The sequence below is a fragment of the Gymnoscopelus braueri genome (genome assembly GCF_963280865.1).
Source record: "Gymnoscopelus braueri genome assembly, chromosome: 11".
Classification (NCBI taxonomy): domain Eukaryota; kingdom Metazoa; phylum Chordata; class Actinopteri; order Myctophiformes; family Myctophidae; genus Gymnoscopelus; species Gymnoscopelus braueri.
Window position 1 is genome coordinate 22,107,993 of NC_137613.1, and position 18,418 is coordinate 22,126,410.

Genomic DNA, 18,418 nt, shown 5'->3' on the forward strand with positions numbered 1-18,418 from the left:
TTCTCAATGCATATCACCTGACCTGGATGGATTCAAGTTATTTCTTTTTATTAAATAAACACCCATAAGAGCAACATTGTAATCATATCTGTGTACATCATCCATGGCAAGTGTTTTACTCAGCCAACACATTTAATAGTCTCAAAGTTAGGAAAACAAAACAAATGATTATAAAGAAAATTTTGACAAGTTTATGATGAATTCGACCAGTTTAATTTTAATGCAACCATTTTCATTTTTGGAAGGAAATAATTAAGATTCTCAGGTTATACAAATGAAATTCTGCAGTGCAGAATTTAATCCATTCTTATCAGTGATTTATTTTGGATATAGTAAGTGTTATGACCACCTACTGTAGGTAATATGTAAAATGGTACACTTTAAACCTCCATCTCCCTAATTCATTAAACAAAACAGTACAGTTTAATGCAAAACACTCCCTCACTTGAGGGCACAGCCGTCAGTTCTCTGCAAATAATATAAAAAGGCAAAGGAGCTTAGATGTAATATGGAAAGCAAACAGGAGCCATGCCCTAAAGCTCTCATGATTTTGCAAATCATAATTTTAAATACACCAATATTATTTTGTAACTTTCCAGGACCAAAATACTGATTCAGTCAGGTGAGCTGCATAATTCAAAACCCCTCACTCAAGTCCCTGCATTAAATCCCACCTATACCAACATTAATACTTGACTGACATTTCTTTAACTTTGAAGAAGTTCTTGAAACAGTCTTTTTTCTTCCTTGGTCTTCTGGTGAGTAAGCATGTACTGTAGTTTGTTTGCTCTGATGGACAAAACTCTTTCCACAGGTGGGGCAGTGGTGTCACTCAAAGCTGTGAGCCTTGACCATGTGTGCTTTGATCCATAAACAGGTGAGCCTTGCGAGGGTGAGGGGAAGGCCCATGTCTCTCCTTCCTATGGTCCCGGAGGGCTGCAACAGATGGGAACACGTCATCACAATCATCCTCGGGACATGGGATCTCGAGCTCTTCTTGCTTCTGCTGCTCCTCAGAAGGGAGCTCACATTGCGTTGCTCTATTTCCTTCCTCATCTGCTCCTTCTTTAGGTTCCTTGATTTTCTGATCGGTGCCCGTCACTTTCTCGTCTGTGTTCTTAGGTGGGCGGCCGCGTTTTCTGGGCGGGGGATTGATGTGACCGGTCTTGTCTCCAGCCAAGCCAATCTTAGGGGGCCGGCCACGTTTTCTGCGAGGGACACAACAGGTCTCATCGTCAGCGAAGTTCTCCTGATGCTGCACAAGTGCTTTCTCCGTCAGGAACCTAATGTTGCATTTGCAGCAACGGTAGGCCTTGCCTTCCTCCACCTTCTGTAGGTGCATTGTGGTGCGGTGTCTGCGACGCCCAGTAATACTGCGGAATACCATGTTACAGTCTTGGCAGACATACTGCCGCAGTCTGCATTCCAGTCGCCGGTGTGACATCACCTTTAGATGACACGGAAAGACACAAACATATGACACAAGGAACCAGAGAGGGTGACTGTCAATGTCACATATATTTTTAGCAGACTCAATCTCAATCAAAGCCTCAATCTCAAAGAAAGCCTTTCATCTTTCCTTTCAGAATAACCCAGGTGTGCTATAACAAAGTGCATTTTATGACTGGGATTAAAAATATGTCTACATTTTGTAATGTTAAATAATTGGATTCAGATTTTCATATAATTTAGATTTCATACATACAAAAATCTTCCTACAAACACAAACACAATACTATTCAATTGTGTACAAACCACATTTTTAGATCAACTCTGAAATGATCTTTCCTCAGTCTGTCAACTCATGCAATTAATCAAAGCTAATTGGCTTTGTGTGGCAGCGTTGTGCTCTCACCTCGGAGAAGGTATGGAAGGTTGACTGGCAGTAGGAACAGCGAAATGGTTTATCTTCTGTACGGTGAGAGGCCGAGTGCTCAGACAGCTTGTCAGACGTTGAAAACCTCCGGTCACACGCATAGCATGTGAACACTGTATCAGTCTGTAGAAAGGAAAGGAAAACACAAACTTTAAATAAGGAAACTGAACTTTAATTTATACTTCATCGCACTTGCTTGAGCGACACCATCGTGCACCAAGTATAAATTAGGCTTAAGCTTAAAGACATCACATCACTATATCCTAATGATTTTATAAGTTTGCTTCCGTTTCTTTTCTTCTGACTTGTATGTTGGTCAAAGTAATAGACTTGCGCACACCAGCATTGAGGAGATGCTGCCCACTGTAGATACAAATATTAAGAAGGAGGCTGCACAGCTCGTAGCCACGATGCAAAAACGTATCTATCTAAAATATACAGGAAACCAACGTTTTGATAGGATAGTCTTCCTCAGGGGTTTGACCCTCAAAACCCTGAGGATGGCTGCATTTTGGCCACAAGCTGCGTGTCTTTTTTTAAAGATTAGTTTTTGGGGCTTTTATGCCTTTATTTATAGAACAGTAGACTGACAGGAAATGGGGAGAGAGATGGGGAGTGACACGCAGCAAAGGTCGTTGGGATCGAGACTCGAATTCGCGACACACTGTCAGTCTGGCATTGCAGCCTAGGGTGCCTGGACCGCCACGCTGCGGCCCAGGCCACGAGCTGTGTTTCTAATTAGTTTTTAAATTGTAATCACATAGTTATATTGTGTGATTGAAATATTTAACTTGCCCAAATAGACTGGCCACACTTCCTGATGGGGATACGGTATGTGCTTCACTGGGTGTATTAACCTCTAGTTTTTTTATATTTTCCATTTCCACACCTTTTGTAGAAACAGCTTGTACTCTTCTTTGTGGCTCTTTTTCATGTGTCTCTCCCTCGCCTTGGTGTCACTGAAGGTGATGAAACACTGGAAGCACTGCAGACTACTATCATGTGGATCTGTGAACAAAATAATACACACAGATATACTGTAGCGCATGGAAACTAATAGACATTTTCACACTAGACAACATAAACATTCTAAATGGGTCCACATTTATTTCCTGTTGCAGTGTTTGTGATATTAGCAGCGGACAGGAAATTTCCTTCCTCTTCTGCTCCTTCTTTAGGTTCCTTGATTTTCTGATCGGTGCCTGTCACTTTCTCGTCTGTGTTCGGTGCTAGGTCTCGTCGCCAGCTAAGCCAATCTTAAGGGGACGGACAGGTTTTCTGCGAGGGACACAACAGGTCTCAGGAAATAAATGTGGTCCAAAGTTGTTTCCTAGCTATGCAATACCACTGTCAAGGTCAAGGAAAAGGAAATGGGGCAGCAGGTTGCTGGACTAATGCATCTGCATTTCACAACATTTAACTCGCCCCCTGTATTGTTTCAAGCCATTACTATTCAAAAGCAGGAGTTGTAATCCTGAAAGAAAAAGGTACTATGTACATAGTGCTAGGTGAGTGCTTACAGGTCTGCTGAGCAGGAGTCACAGGCTTTGACTTATCGTTACATACTGGCTTCACAGGCTCAGACACAACGTTATATTCTGGGGTCACCGGGTCCGTCATAACATCATATTCTGGTGTCACAGGCTCCTGTTGTAGTAGATGTAGCTTGTACTCTTCCTTGTGGTCCTTTTTCATGTGTCTCTCCCATGCCTTGGGGTCACTGAAGGTGATGAAACACTGGAGGCACTGCAGACTATCATGTGGATCTGTGAACAAAATAATACACATGCATATAGCTTATTACAACTAATAGACATTTTCACACTAGACAACATAACCATTCTAATTGGGTCCACGTTTATTTCCTGTTGCAATGTTTGCGATATCAGTAGCTAACAGGAAATAATCTAAGTTGTTCCCTACAATCCCTAGCAATGCAATTCCACTGACACGGTCAAGGAAAAGGGGCAGAACTGTATTCGCATTTCACATCATTTAACTCGCCCCCCTGTATTGTTTCAAGCCAATTCTGTTCAAAAGCAGGAGTTGTAATCCTGAAACAAAAATGTACATACAATATGTACATGCTGCTAGGTGAGTGAGTGCTTACATGTCTGCTGGGCAGGAGTCACAGGCTCCGACTTAACGTCATATACTGGCATCACCGGGTCCGTCATAACATTATATTCTAGTGTCACCGGGTCCGTCATAACTCTATATTCTGGTGTCACCGGGTCCGTCGCAACGCTATATTCTGGTGTGACAGGCTCCAACATAATGTCATATCCTTGCATCAGAGGCTCCAACTTAACGTTGTATTCTGCCATCACAGGCTCCGACTTGACGTTAAATAACGTTACTGGCGTAGTGTCTGGTGAGGTGGACATCTTTTGTTGGACATCACTCCCAACAACAACTTGCTCGATCTCCAGCAGTTCCATGCTGGTCATATCAGGGATGGCTCAACAGAGAAGAGAGCTGTAATTTAAGAAAACAATGCAGGCTATGAACAAAGGTTTTCTTCTGCTAATAAGGTAATGTGTCCACTGTCCATAAATTACTTGCAGAACAAAAAGGCTGTGTATCTGGCTGACACTGTACAGCCAATCCACTGTTGCTCATCTGTACATAATACAGTATATCCACTATATGCCCATATTACTGGTGATTATAGATTGTACATGATACTTATGCCTATATTTTAAATCTACTATTACATGATACTTAAGCCTAGCCTATCTTAAATTGATATTTATTTGGTTCATACATCATTGCTATTGTCAGTCATGCAAGCCAGGCTAAACTTGACATTTTCTTATTTTTAATTATTGTTGTACTTTTTTGTGTCCCTCCCTGTATCTATGTTTCATGCCTACTGCGGTGCTGCTATTGATAACCTTGGGATCAACACAGGTCTCTCTAGCTCAGTGGTTCTCAACCTGTGGGTCAGGACCCCCAGGGGGGTCCCCACATGATTTTGGGGGAGTCCCCAGATGACAGTGAAGTGACAATTTAAGGACGTAAAGACTTTTGTAATACCTCAACAACAAAAAGAAAGAAAAGAAAAAAGACCATTACTGCATCAAAAGTAATCAACAAACTATACTGTAAAAAGTAAAAACTAGTCAAACATTGGCCAAATTGTCAAATAATATAAGAAAGTGGCAAAACAAAACATTGAAAATAGCAGATCTACAAGTGAGCTTGTAGATCTGCTATTTTCACAATATTTATCTGTGGAACCTGGTCAAACTAAATGTAATGCCTCAACTCCTATTATTCCAAGTGCTTATCCGGGTGAGGGACGAGGACGACCCCAGTTCAAATATGATTATTTTGGGGGGTCACGGTCTGAAAAGGTTGAGAACCACTGCTCTATCTAATGTAACGTTGTCCCGCATACGATCATTAGGATATGATAGCTATTTAGGCTAGTAAAAATACTAGGCTATTACATAATCATAGGTTCATTTTTATTATTATTAATTCATGGCAACAACAAATTATAAGTATGTAAACGTAAATATATAAGGGTTCAATTAACCAATAACGTTTTGTACTGTTACAATTACATAATGGCTAACTGTTAGCTCCATAGAATGAAAAAAAAAAAAAAAAAAGTCCACACCAGTGTTGCCAGATTGTGTGAGAGAAATAAGCAACCAACCAGGTCTAAGAAAACAAGCCCAAAAGAACCAACTTAGGCCACATGAGCACTTTAAACCTATATTCACATTCGTTGCGAATGTGAATGTGTCGTGATGCGACACTTTGTGAGCTTGTAGATCTGCTATATTTTAAATTATTATTTTTTGAAACATTCTAACACAAATGCTCCCTGTGGCACAAAACATTTCCATGGAAATATTTGACAATTTGAGGTTTAAATAATAATTAAAATATTTGGAAGCAAGCCTAAATAAGCAAGTACACTTTAGAAACAAGCCCAAAAAAAAACGCAACCCGCAACTACCAATTTTTACAAGCAACTTTACATAAAAAGAAACCCAAACTCGCTTATAATAAGCCGACATGGCAACGCTGGTCCACACTCCACAAAGAAGTGGATCTGGCCCATGAGCTACCGTGACATTATTCTGGGTTCTACAGTTGCAAAAACATAAATAAACAGCATATATTATAATGCATTGTGCTAATTTTTAGGTTGCAGTGCAATAAATCACACGCATTTTGAGCTACAAATCACATGAAATAATGTAATCAATTCCAAAACACATCATCAGTTGCTTACCATTTATTGAGGCATCCATCCACTGGAGGAAGCCGCTGTCGACGTTTCACCCGAGTCACGTGACCCAGGAAAGATTGGGTGCATTCGTTTATGTTTATGAATGGTCACCCGGGCGGGAATTTTGCTGTCGGTTTTAAACAGGCAGTCCAGAAGAAGAACCAGTGGTGGAAAATGTACTCACATGTTTTTCTTAGGTAAAAGTATACTGCAATGTAAAAATACTTTTACAAGTAAAAGTCTGGAATTCAAAATGTATTTGAGTAAAAGTGCAAAAGTATTGGTATCAAAATGTACTTAAAGTACCAAAAGTAGAAAGTAGGCTACTCATTCATTATGCAGATTGCAGAATGTCTCATTTCACAAGTTTTCAAATGTATAAGAAAATATCAAATCTACAAGCTCACAATGCTTCGCATGGCGAAGCATTGTGAACTTTCTATTTTCAAATGGCCGAAATGTATACCAGGCTGAAGAGTGGGTAATGCATGTTTTGTAATAATAATTAAAATCTACAAAGTAACTAAGTTTTCAAATAATTGTAGTGGAGTAAAAGTACGATATTCGCCCCTGAGATGTGGAGTAGAAGTAAAAGTACAGAAAATTGGACATACTCCAGTAAAGTAAAAAATACCTCAAAATTGTACTACGTACAGTAGGGAAGACCAGGGACAAAAGTAACACTTTTTGTATTTGCCTTCATAATTCACAGACTACTTGAAATATCCTAGTCATCTTTTGCTATAAGAAACATATATATGTGCCCTAATTAATAATACAAATTTTAAGCTTTCACTAATAAGGACCAGACTAAAATATTAATTTGAACGCAATAAGTCACAGTGTTACAATTGCCCCCATGACGGGGGCAGTTGTAACAGTAGTTGGGGGCAATTGTAACACTGTAAAAATAAGTCATATTAATACACTTGATCTCAAATAAAAGTACATCACTAAGTAATATGTATTTTTTATAATTTAACAAAACGAATGTTTTATATACATAATTACAATTATTTTGTATTTTTATTCGAATGATTTTATTTTTCAATTTTGTTTTTCAAATGTATGTCTATTTTTTATTTAAATTTATTTTTACTTTGAAATGTAGTGACATTTAGTGAAAAATGTTCATTTACTAACATAAAAGTATGAAATCCAAGACAAAAAATCTGCTTGCATTGAAAACACATTGTTACAATTGACCCCGGTCACTTTGTTACAATTGCCCCCGATTCTATACATGATGCCAATATAGAATAATCTTAAAAATAAAATAGATAACTAAATAAATAGCCTACAATCAGAAGAAGGAACAGCTAGATGTAAGGTGTACCAGCAAAGAAGTCTTATTAAAAGAAATTGATCTAAGTGACATGGGCAAATTAGTTGCTCCAGTCTGACTTTCTTTGAATTTAAAAGCACTTTTGCTGGCCCTCATAGCTGAAAATAAAGCATTATGTAAAATGAAAGGGGGAAAACGGAATCTCTGTCTATCGCATAGGCCTACTAATGCCTTTGCTTTCTGTAATCCCGAGATTACTTGCCTCAATCTGGACAGCTACTACCCTGGTGAGACCATCCATCATGGGTGAGGCCGGGAGACAGCAGAGTTGAAAATCAGCCAGCGGGACAGGAGCCGGCATCCAGCAACGGCGCATTTCACCAGAATGGGAAAAGGCTTTTGCATGGACTATAAAACCATGCAAGATTGCCCGGAAAAAAGCAAAAGACAACCCTCCCTTATTTCAGTTCTCAAGCTATAGAACAAAGAGTGTCATATAGGCTACACCACCACAGCTGCAGCCTATCTACTGTATATCCTATGACTAGGCCTACTCCTCGCATTCCAAGCTGGTTATCTTTATAGATAACACATTTTTAACCAGCCACAATATATAGGCTAATGAACACATACAATATTATTCATAAATAGGCATTCTTCGTGATAGCCTATTTGTACTTTTGCTACTTATGTTTTGATGCCAATACTTTTGTACTTTCTCTTAAGATTGTGTATCAATGAGGCCAAAGTATTTTTTACACAGTGGTAATGTAATTAATGCATACTTCTTCCACTGCTGAGTTGAACGATTAATCTACATATTTTCAGTACAATCTTCCGACACATTCTAAAACCCATAGACTACTTGTAGGCTTCAAGCTCAACCCACTGTTGGTGAAAATACAAATGTCTTTGATAAAGTACAGTAAGTTTATTTTACTGTTCTGTTATGTTATTTTATTGACCATAGTTTTTTAAACAAACCAAAACAATTACAGCCTAAAAATATATTAAGTATATTATATACATATGATATAATGTTATAGTCAAATAGATCACAAAGAGAATAACAAAGAAGAATCCAAACTTTAACCATACTTCAACAAAAGGAAGCAAATGCCAGTAGCTCAAGATGAAGGGTCGTTTTAATCATCATTTGAGAGTATTAACACAATGTATGTACAACAGGTGAAATCTAAACCTAAGGTAAGGTTCATAGAACTTTATTTGTGAGTTCAGACAAGGCAGATACAGGAGCACAAAACGTCACGATGAGGTGTCACACAATGCTTCGTGTTTTAAATAATTACTGGGGTGTATAAGGTCATGAGGCTTAAGAACAAGGCCAGGGGGTGGCGAAATAACGCATTTAAGCCCGAGCCTGTTGTTTCTGCGCCTGGAAGTCAGCAATTCGGCTTTCCATCACAGGTCTGAAGTGCCTGATCAATCCCTGGAGAGGAAAATAAAGAGTGAAATGAGAGCTCCAAGCTTAAAATAATTATTTTGTCCATAGCCTTTTGATTTAGTGTCATCTTTTAAGTAGTAATTTCCCCTATGCCAGTGTGTGAAAGTTGGCCTTTTTTGGTATTAGTCTGCATGTTCATGTTTTATATTGAAGCACGTTTTTCATTAATGTATCATAAACAGTTAGCCTGCTTTCTCTGTAGCTGAGGGAGTCCATTATTCTGGCGAGGGTCGCACAACTAAGTCATGCATGGCCTGGGCCACAATATTTTTATCGTTTGCTTCAGCAAAACTAGTGTCCATGGAAACTGTACTTACTTGCACGGGCCATGCAGCGCCGTCGCCCAGGGCACAGATAGTGTGGCCTTCGATCTGCTTACTGATCTCCCAGATCATGTCGATCTCTGCCGGCCGCGCGTCGCCCTTCACAAAACGCCACATCATGTTGTTCATCCAGTCCACTCCTGTAAACGGTCAACAGAAAGAGAGACATTTTGAGATTTGTCAGTGTCCCGTCCCCATTAATCTGTTGGTATTAGGATACCAAACATGATAACAACCAGCCATCACAATTATGCAAAATCCAGACTCCTCTGTATTTGTATAGCAGCAACTAAACGGGGATGAATATAAAACCAAATCTAAAATATTGCAATACCGCTGCATAACTGTTGAGAGGAAATAGCACAATGACTCCTTACCCTCCCTGCAGGGTGTGCACTGTCCACAGCTCTCATGTTTGTAGAACTCAATCAGGCGTGCAATAGCTTTGATAATGTCCGTCTGCAATGACAAAGCGGTCATACTGCTGTAAATATGTACCAATTGGAAGGAGCAGGTAAAAATGTTTAATAGCTGTACATGAATTTGGCTTGGGGGTGTGGGTGCAGAACATCTCTACACTCAGTAACATAAACACATACTTTCAACAGGATATCATTTAATGTAGCATGATTGTCTACGGGTGACAAACTCACAGATTTGTCCATGACAATGAGAGCAGCTGTGCCCAGGCCGGTCTGGGCTTGTAGGAGGCCATCAAAGTCCATCAGCACGTCTTCACACACATTCTTAGGAATAAGGGGTGTGGAAGATCCACCCGGGATCACACACAGCAGGTTGTCCCAGCCGCCACGCACTCCACCTGAGACAGTAACATACATTTTAACCAAAGGTAAACAACCAAATTTACATTTTCTATTCAGCTGATATTTGGTTTGCTAAAGAGGAGGATGGTATTACATGTCCACTAGCTGTTGTCAACCAGGCTTTGGAAATGTACATGCAATATATTAGTATCTATAGCATTTTCAAAAACACAAGTGATTTCAACACAACATGAATTTCTGAAGCTGGTTTCTTCCAGTAATGCCATGTTAGATTGCATCAACCTCAACACAGCCATTGTAACATTTTATGTACCGCAATGCCTCTCGATGAGGTCTTTCAAAGGGACAGACATCTCCTCCTCCACTGTGCAGGGGTGGTTAACGTGGCCAGAGATGTTGAAGAGTTTTGTGCCAGAGTTCCTTTCTCTGCCAAAGCCCAGGAACCATGAGCCTCCGCGACGACAAATGGTCGGTGCCACGGCAACGGTTTCCACATTGGCAACAGTTGTTGGGCAACCAAAAACACCTTTAATACAGAAACATGGCAGGGGTTATTATTAGATGTAGGCACAAAGATTGAAATGGCAATAGTGATTGTGCTGTATTTCAAAGTGACTTTCTCATTTCAAAGTGACTTTCTCTCCTGTTTGAATTAATACAGTGGTTTTCTAAATGTGAGGTGAGAGAGGTGAGGTGAAAGGGACAGCTGGCAACAATGGTTGCGATGTTTGGTATTATCTTTATAATATCAATTACAAATCCAACATACAAACAATGGAACGAGGAGCAGTTCTCATTTTCCTTCCCATTTATTACCACTCTCCTACAGACCACTCTTTCATCTGTAACTTGGGTTAACTGTGCATGTGTACATTAAAATTTGTCAGTGGCAAGACTTAAGGCGGCATAGCAAATTTCTTCTTGATCAGTAGAACCTGACTCATTGCTAGTTCCTTGGTGGAACAACCACCCCTTATCCATACAAGCATTGAGGAAGGACTCAAAATGAGTGGCATTAATTGTTATCTGCATCTCAATGTGATAATATTAGCTATATTTATAGACTGATGCTACCTTAAATCTGAACTGTTTTTTGGGCGTCCATAGTTGAAGTAGTATGTAGCTAGTGACTACTTCTTCCCAATATTCGAAACCCTTTAGAAGTAGGTGCTATGAGGCTGAGCTTCGGCAGGAACTGTGTGACGCGTTTCCAAACAAAACCAGAAAACATATTGCTGTTAAGGCGATTTATTAATACAAAATAATAATGTTTAAAAAATGTTGTACTGAAGATTAGGTGAATGAAACTGAAGACAAAAACTCCAAACGCCCTAAACGTATAAAACGGTTAACAGAAAATATTGAGCCTAGCTCACCCCCATTCTCTCACTGAATGCCCAGCAGCCTGAGACACACAGCTGAAATAAACTAAAGGTAATGAGCAGACACACAGCAGGCGCTAATCACTCAATTACTATAGGAAGTGGGACAAAACAAACAAAAATAAGATCAAACAAAATATACATTTTGGCTCCTACATAGTAGTTGAAATAGTTGGGTAGAGAGGCTGTCTAAGTATCAGATGTCTAGGTATCAGAAGGTTCCCGGTTCGCCCGCTGACCTTGGTCTATGTTTTGAAGTGTCTTTGAGCAAAATACTTAACCCCTAACTGCTCCCCTATACTATAATAACAATGGCCACAGCTCCTAATAGTTCAGATGGGTTAAATGCAGAGGACAAATTTCATGCACATTATGTGCAAATTTACTGACAAAAATACCTGTATTTTAAAAGTTACATTTAATGTACTGAAAACATATTTATTATTATTAATTTATTTTACCCCCCTTTCTCCCCAATTTAGTCGTTATGCCAATTGATTTCTCCCCATACACATTTCTGTGTTGTCACTTCTGTTGTATCCTACTGACTCACCTGCCATTAAGGAGCCTACTCTTCCCGCCCAACACTCGCTGCCAACAGGTGCCGCCCCAGCCCGTAGGATGACAATTATCACCCTCCTGTTTGTGTACTATTATATTCATTATTAAATAGGGACTCACAATACCAATGATTGTAGCTTAATAATAGTAATGTTCTTCTCAGCAGGGACAGTTATAATAAACCGAATAAAAAAAAAGTCTATCAACTTTGCTCAACCTCCCATGAACTCACCCACGTCAGCAGGAAATGGGGGCTTCAGGCGGGGCTTTCCCTGCTTGCCCTCCAAGGACTCGATGAGAGCAGTCTCCTCTCCGCAGATGTAGGCTCCGGCACCACGCACCACAAATACATCGTAGTCATAGCCAGAGCCGCAGGCGTTCCTGCCAATCAGCCCAGCAGCATAGGCCTCATTGACAGCAACCTAAGGAAAGAAGAGGGGCAAAAAGTAAAAAAAAAAAATACAGTATGGCTACAGTATGACTGTGATAAAATGGTAACTTGAAAGTCCCAACCTTCGAGTCCAAATTTAGGACTGACATCATCTTATCCTCATAAGCTCCTCTCTTCTTTGTAAATCAATCTTACAAAACATATTTTTGACAAATACTGGTCTTCCTTGTTCCACTGCCTTTGCCATTTCACTATTGCAAGATAAACTCACAACTTATATGGAAAGTTAAGTGCTAGAAAGCCAACTCAGGAAGGAAGGTCAAAATGTCGGTCTATGAAACTCAGTTGGCATTTCGCATTTCTTCTGTCCCCCGACTATATATTTATCCAGAATCTGAACCTCATTAGAGACGTAGGGTATATGTAACCTTCTACCTAAATCCAATATCCTCACTGTAGGGTAGAAATCTTGTATCTCCATAGTTAATCATTTTATGTTTCTTCCATAAATGAATGCCCTATTTGGGACGACTTCATCATAAGTCTGTCTGTGGGTTTTGCAAATACATTATTTAACGAATGAAAAATATTAACAAGAGCTTGTGTCTTGGATCCACTGGAACACAAGTTCTTGTTTCATGTCCCATTTTGATATACAAGGTTTCGGCCCGACAGCAACAACATGTATGTAAACCTTTCTTACTTGGAGGTTGGACGACTCGTTGTAGAACTCTCCTCTGATATAGATGTAGGCAGCACGGGCCCCCATGGCCCTGCCGGCAACCAGGCAGCCCTCCACCAGCTTGTGAGGGTCGTTACGCATGATCTCTCTGTCCTTACAGGTGCCAGGCTCTCCCTCATCGGCATTCACCACCAAATACTTAGGCCTGAACAACGGATAGTAAAAGGGTTGGAAATAAATCACTACTGGCATTCACAAGCATTCATTTCCATCCCTAGTTGAATTCATACAAAGACATCAAAGGAAATGACTAAAAACATTGGCGTGTTAGAACTGCACAATTAATACTCTTCATATTCTTTCCTTGGATACCACCTTCTAATACTGGTTTGTCAGTCCTACCAGGTAGTTAACTGCATTCACATTGTGTCCTTCAGTGGACGGCAAGGACGTTTGGGCCAATCTTCTTTAAGCCAGTAGATGGTGGGCCAGAACATAATCAATGGCTAATTTAAGAAGTAGAACTTGTGACAGACGGCCTATATACACTATATTGCTATAAAGTTAATAACGATTTGTGTGGTATAACGGCATACTGATAGAACTGTGTGTGCAATAAAGATGTGCAGGTGCAGACAGAAATACACCATATCCATAATGTTATGGAGACCAACTCCAGCTTTAATGCCAGTGCCTTGGTCAAGGGCAATTGCAGAAGTATGTACATGCATATCTTTTGGTGTGGGAGGAAACCCACGCAATAACATACTCCTTCTATTGGAACTGAGACAAACATGAGCTCTCTCAAAGTTCAAGGTCTCTCTTATGTGGAAAGAAACAGTGTTTTCTTTTAAGGCATGATGACTGCTCACTCTGCTTGCAGGTATGCTGCACCGCAACCCACAGGACCCAGTACGGCCCTCCAAGCCCCAAAGCCAGCAAAACACTCAACCTGCTAGCTAAAAGAAAGTCATCCAAAAATCCTCAAAAAAATCTGAAAAGTTAAGTTGACAACAGAGAATATAAAGAATGGAAAGAGAACTATATATTCATCCTACCAGGTTTCAACAAAGCTAAGCCATTGTGACTTATCTGTCCACAGCCTATCTATTGATTGCACTATGAGGAGTTCAGCACCACAGTACACCCTGCTGACAATTTGTTGTCGTCTGTGCCTGTCATCCAACAATAAATGCACAAAATCTCTGTCAGTGTGTCCGTCTGTAGTTCACGTATCTCGAGAACCATCTGTGCCCGGCGTTGAGTCGGTCGGATACGCGGTTATCCAAAACCGCTGATCCTACCAATACGCCAATATATCTATCTATCTATCTATCTATCTATCTATCTATCGAGAGAGAGAGAGAGAGAGAGAGAGAGAGAGATATAGGTATGGAGATCCAGTTGTCCAGAACCACCGATCTGACCAATATGTCTAATTATGGGTAAGCCTATATATAGGCCCGACTGACTATAAAATCGGTGTGCGTATCGCAGAGGAGCCGAGAGAGTGATGTGCCGAGCGGCAAGTCGCCGGATCAGCGGATCTCCAAAAAATATATATATCATCAATAGGACTACTGGCCTAGACTCCACATTTGGGCATGCCTGTAACAAAACTCCATATTATGACCATAAAAGGGACAGACAGACAGGTACAACGGGTACTCTGACAATGGGTACAATGGTATTGCATAACTGGGTAGGACATGCTATTCCAACCATTATTGAAGTTACAGTGTGCTCTATTGACACCAACGTTGGTGTCTATGCCGGTAGAGTGTACTTCTGTGGCTTCATGCGCTTGGTGAGCAACTTCATTGAAATGAATAGATGGGGGCGGGGCCGTCCTTTCTCGAAATTAAAACTGATTCCAACATGGATCGTTCCCGACTTGCATCGTTTCCGTGTAGGCCGTAGGCCGGTGCCGTTCGTCTAGTATTGTAAATTATTGATTAAAATGTAGATCCCCATATGTGGGCATGAGATCTCCATATATGGGCATATTACGTTTGTGACCTCTACCCACCACCATAATTGCATAACAGCATCCTGATGTGTGTTTATTCATTTTCATGGCTGACCTGCCGTCACTGGGCTTGTTCATGAAACTCCACTTCATGCCAGTAGGAAAACCAGCTCCGCCTCTGCCACGGAGGCCAGACCCCTTGATCTCGTTGAGGATCCAGTCCACCCCCTTAAGCATGATCTCCTTGGTCTTGTACCAGTCTCCTCGTTTCATTGCTCCCTTCAGCCTGAAAAAAAAACGAGAGGGGATGAGAGGGATGTCTTGGCCAATTAACATGCGACAGACCAAGACGCAAAGTCACATATTCAAATGTTTGTCTTAATGTACCTCTCTACTGAGGTGAGTGCATACTTGGGCTTGGAACTTTTACTATATATGCAATGAGTGTAATATAATTTTATACAATAATGTACAATATTAAAGATATAGGGAGATCTCCATTTATTGTCATTTTTCAAATATAGAGGCTTTACTCTTTTTTCCTGTGCTTCATCAATTACAGACATTACACTTTAGATCAAAAAGAAAACACCTCATGAAAATGTATCAGCTGTGTTACCTCCAGTCATGACGACCATAAAGGTTTGTGAAAATCCTGTCCTGGTCTGCCAGAGGGCCAAATGTTGTCTTCTTGGGTGCATCCTTCAGAAAACAGAGAAAATTTGAAGACGAGTCAGATTTATTGGAATCATTCATAATGTGGATTTATTACTAAGTGAAAACTGTCTAGGCTATACCACTGTTTTTCATCCAGTGGTCCATGACCATGACATAATTACAGGTGGTTGTTTTAAATATGGAAAAAAGAAAAAAGAAAAGTAGCAGCTTCAAATAAAATTACTTTTAAGGGCTTTATATATGCTGTGCACGGTGTCATGGGCCTAAAATAGCAGATCTACAAGCTCACAGTGATATTGTAGATCAGCTATTTTCAGTGCATGACATTGGCATGCAACTTAGAATAAATCTGGCTTTAACCCATTTAAGGCGGGAAAACCTATTTGTAACAATACCTTTCAAGACGGGAACCCCATTTGAGGTAATTTTTGAATAAATATTTGAAGTTTTTCAGAAAATTAGGTCAGGATTTAGAAAGCGTTTTAGAATCGGCCTCAGGTCTAAATGGGTTAAGATCAGTAATGTTAAATATTAATACAAATGTTTTAATACAATAAAAATGACTGTTATGCCATCTTACAAACAAACAAATCAATTGTTGTGGGATGGTGGGGTGGTCTTTGAGGAGGTATGCTAGGGGCCCAGGTTCATAGCTCAAAAAAGGTTGAGAACCACTGGTATGGGTTACACACTTTCAGTCATGTACCTGAGTTGCTGTACTGTTGAATCTTGTGATTGCAGTCACCCCGGCTTGACTGACAGCAGCTGGGACGCGGACCACCGCGCTCACAACTGCCCGAGATGCACGCGCCCGAGTTAAGGACAGCATCCTCTGCAAAAAGACAAAGAACATACAATGACAACTGTTGCCACAGATTTGATTAGCAATAGTAGCAATATTGTATCTTAATAGGAGTCTGTTTAATCATTCCGTCTGTCCCCACTCCCCACCCACTCCAGCAATGTCACCAACATATACTGTATGTTGGTGATTTTATCGAGTCTGACTTTTGCAAGACACATAAGCGAAAGTCAGACTCGATGAAATGCATCTATGATAGTCTTGATCCAAGGCTATCACCACACCAAAACAAAATATAATAACACAACGACTGCAACTGAGAAGTACTGTACAATTTAGGCATTTATAGACGCTTTTAATCCAGAGCAATTTACAGTAAGCAAGGACAACACAAGGCAATACATCAAATGCATAGTAATAGAAATCTAGGATCATAGGTAAATCAAGAACCTATGAATCAGTCTAACAGTAGAATATCCCCCCAAAAAAAATCAATAATCTGTACATTATACACACTGCAGGATGTCAGGTCAACAATGACCTGGCCCCTGTCTACATAACATGCCTATCCACCAAATGTACAATTTAATACCAAACTATATATGCTGGATATTTTAAAGGAACGATTGCATGTTTAAAGCATTGTTTGGTGTGACTTGAGACAGAATAACCTCAGGAGTAAACTGCAGAAAGCTTCAAGTAACCTACGTTACATATGTCAGCTGTTATGTCAGAGATGACTTCACTGTCCACAGCAAACGTCAGCAAAGCTCGCTATTGACTTGATCATGTTGTGTTGTATTATCACACACTATAGTATGAAAAGCAAATTATATGGCATGTCTGGCAGGGCCGTAGTCACCATACTTTTAACAGCACAGCAACAACTAATAGTACACACAGTCCGATATGACCTCCATGCTCACAAAATGCTAACGTCGCTAGTTAGCGGCTAACACACAAGAGCCACGGATTAGACACAGAAATCACATTATTATGTAAGCGTCCATGACATTTCTACCGGTTCTAAACCATCCAGTTCATAGTGTTGCTTTTGCGAGTGAATGTTTTGATTTGCACCCAAAAGTCTTACCTTCGATTAGTTCTGACTTCTTCTTCTTCTACTTCTACAGCGGCTCTGCCAGTCTGCCTCAGCTCTGCCCCGAGTTAATAGTCACTGATGCCAGATATTGCGAGAGAAATAAGCAGCCAGGTCTATGAAAACAAGCCTACATGAGCACTATAAACCTGTACATTGGCTATTTGAAAATGTAGCCATTAAGCCAATGTACAGATTTGTTTTTACAAATTTGAAAAAACGGGTTTGAAAATAGCCGCTCTACACGCTCACATCGCGTCGCGAATAAGATCTTGAAATGAAAAAGTTAAATGTTTGGAATATATTTGAGAGAAATGCAGAGAAATACATTTATTTTGGTAGTCCTTGACATGCATGCAAATGTTTGAGAACCGGGTTTAAACAATTGTTTAAACGACAAAAATTGGAAGCAAGCCCAGTTAACTACACTTAAAAAACAAGCCCCAAAAAAAGTCGCGTATAATAAGCAGACATGGCAACACTGCGGTAACGTTACAAAACGTAGAACGGAAACAGTAGCTGACTGTCCGTCTGCCCAACCGGATGCAGACAATCGTCAACAAACAAACCGTGTCGCTTACAAAATACCTTTATGAGGCAATACTGTATATATAATTAATAAATTAATTAACAAAAAATAAATTAAATAATGAATAATTAAAATACAATTCATATATTCATTAAATATAAATATAACTAAATTAAATTTCAGACATCCATGGGGAAGAAACATTTGCGGAAAATAACCACGTGGGTGCGCTGTTGCACTCTTTAGATTACACAAACTTGAGAGAACCACACATAACAGCCCTTGATCATTCACCAGACCAGTGGTGGAAAAGTACTCACATTTTCTACTAAAGTAAAAGTA

The 18,418-nt window shown here is 40.0% G+C and overlaps 2 protein-coding genes across 2 annotated transcripts; both read right to left on the reverse strand.

Annotated features, from left to right (window-relative positions):
- Window positions 1-130: 130 nt before the first annotated feature.
- LOC308094928 (uncharacterized protein) lies at window positions 131-6,183 on the reverse strand. Its single transcript, XM_080441754.1, has 6 exons — window positions 6,129-6,183; window positions 3,987-4,354; window positions 3,397-3,642; window positions 2,766-2,884; window positions 1,856-1,999; window positions 131-1,447 (listed from the first exon to the last, which is right to left on the reverse strand). The coding sequence occupies exons 2-6, from the start codon at window positions 4,324-4,326 to the stop codon at window positions 833-835; spliced, it is 1,464 nt and encodes a 487-aa protein (XP_080297880.1). The 5' UTR covers window positions 4,327-4,354; window positions 6,129-6,183; the 3' UTR covers window positions 131-832.
- A 2,354-nt stretch (window positions 6,184-8,537) lies between these two features.
- On the reverse strand, window positions 8,538-17,621 carry ndufv1 (NADH:ubiquinone oxidoreductase core subunit V1). Its single transcript, XM_080442478.1, has 11 exons — window positions 17,542-17,621; window positions 16,353-16,478; window positions 15,588-15,670; window positions 15,084-15,254; window positions 13,021-13,204; window positions 12,159-12,348; window positions 10,297-10,509; window positions 9,852-10,018; window positions 9,576-9,657; window positions 9,193-9,338; window positions 8,538-8,860 (listed from the first exon to the last, which is right to left on the reverse strand). The coding sequence occupies exons 2-11, from the start codon at window positions 16,473-16,475 to the stop codon at window positions 8,780-8,782; spliced, it is 1,440 nt and encodes a 479-aa protein (XP_080298604.1). The 5' UTR covers window positions 16,476-16,478; window positions 17,542-17,621; the 3' UTR covers window positions 8,538-8,779.
- Between the last annotated feature and the right edge of the window lie 797 nt (window positions 17,622-18,418).

Bases quoted from the DNA above. Each gene is read 5' to 3' on its own strand.
- ndufv1 (XM_080442478.1), bottom strand. From the start codon at position 16,475: ATGCTGTCCTTAACTCGGGCGCGTGCATCTCGGGCAGTTGTGAGCGCG. The intron at 9,658-9,851 runs GTGAGTTTGTCA...TTGTCATTGCAG, and splicing joins TCATTGTCATGGACAAATCT to ACGGACATTATCAAAGCTAT. The intron at 9,339-9,575 runs GTAAGGAGTCAT...GACCGTTTACAG, and splicing joins GTGCACACCCTGCAGGGAGG to GAGTGGACTGGATGAACAAC.
- LOC308094928 (XM_080441754.1), bottom strand. From the start codon at position 4,326: ATGACCAGCATGGAACTGCTGGAGATCGAGCAAGTTGTTGTTGGGAGT. The intron at 3,643-3,986 runs GTAAGCACTCAC...TTTTGTTCACAG, and splicing joins GACTCCTGCCCAGCAGACAT to ATCCACATGATAGTCTGCAG. The intron at 2,000-2,765 runs GTGTGGAAATGG...TCCTTTCTACAG, and splicing joins ACAAGCTGTTTCTACAAAAG to ACTGATACAGTGTTCACATG.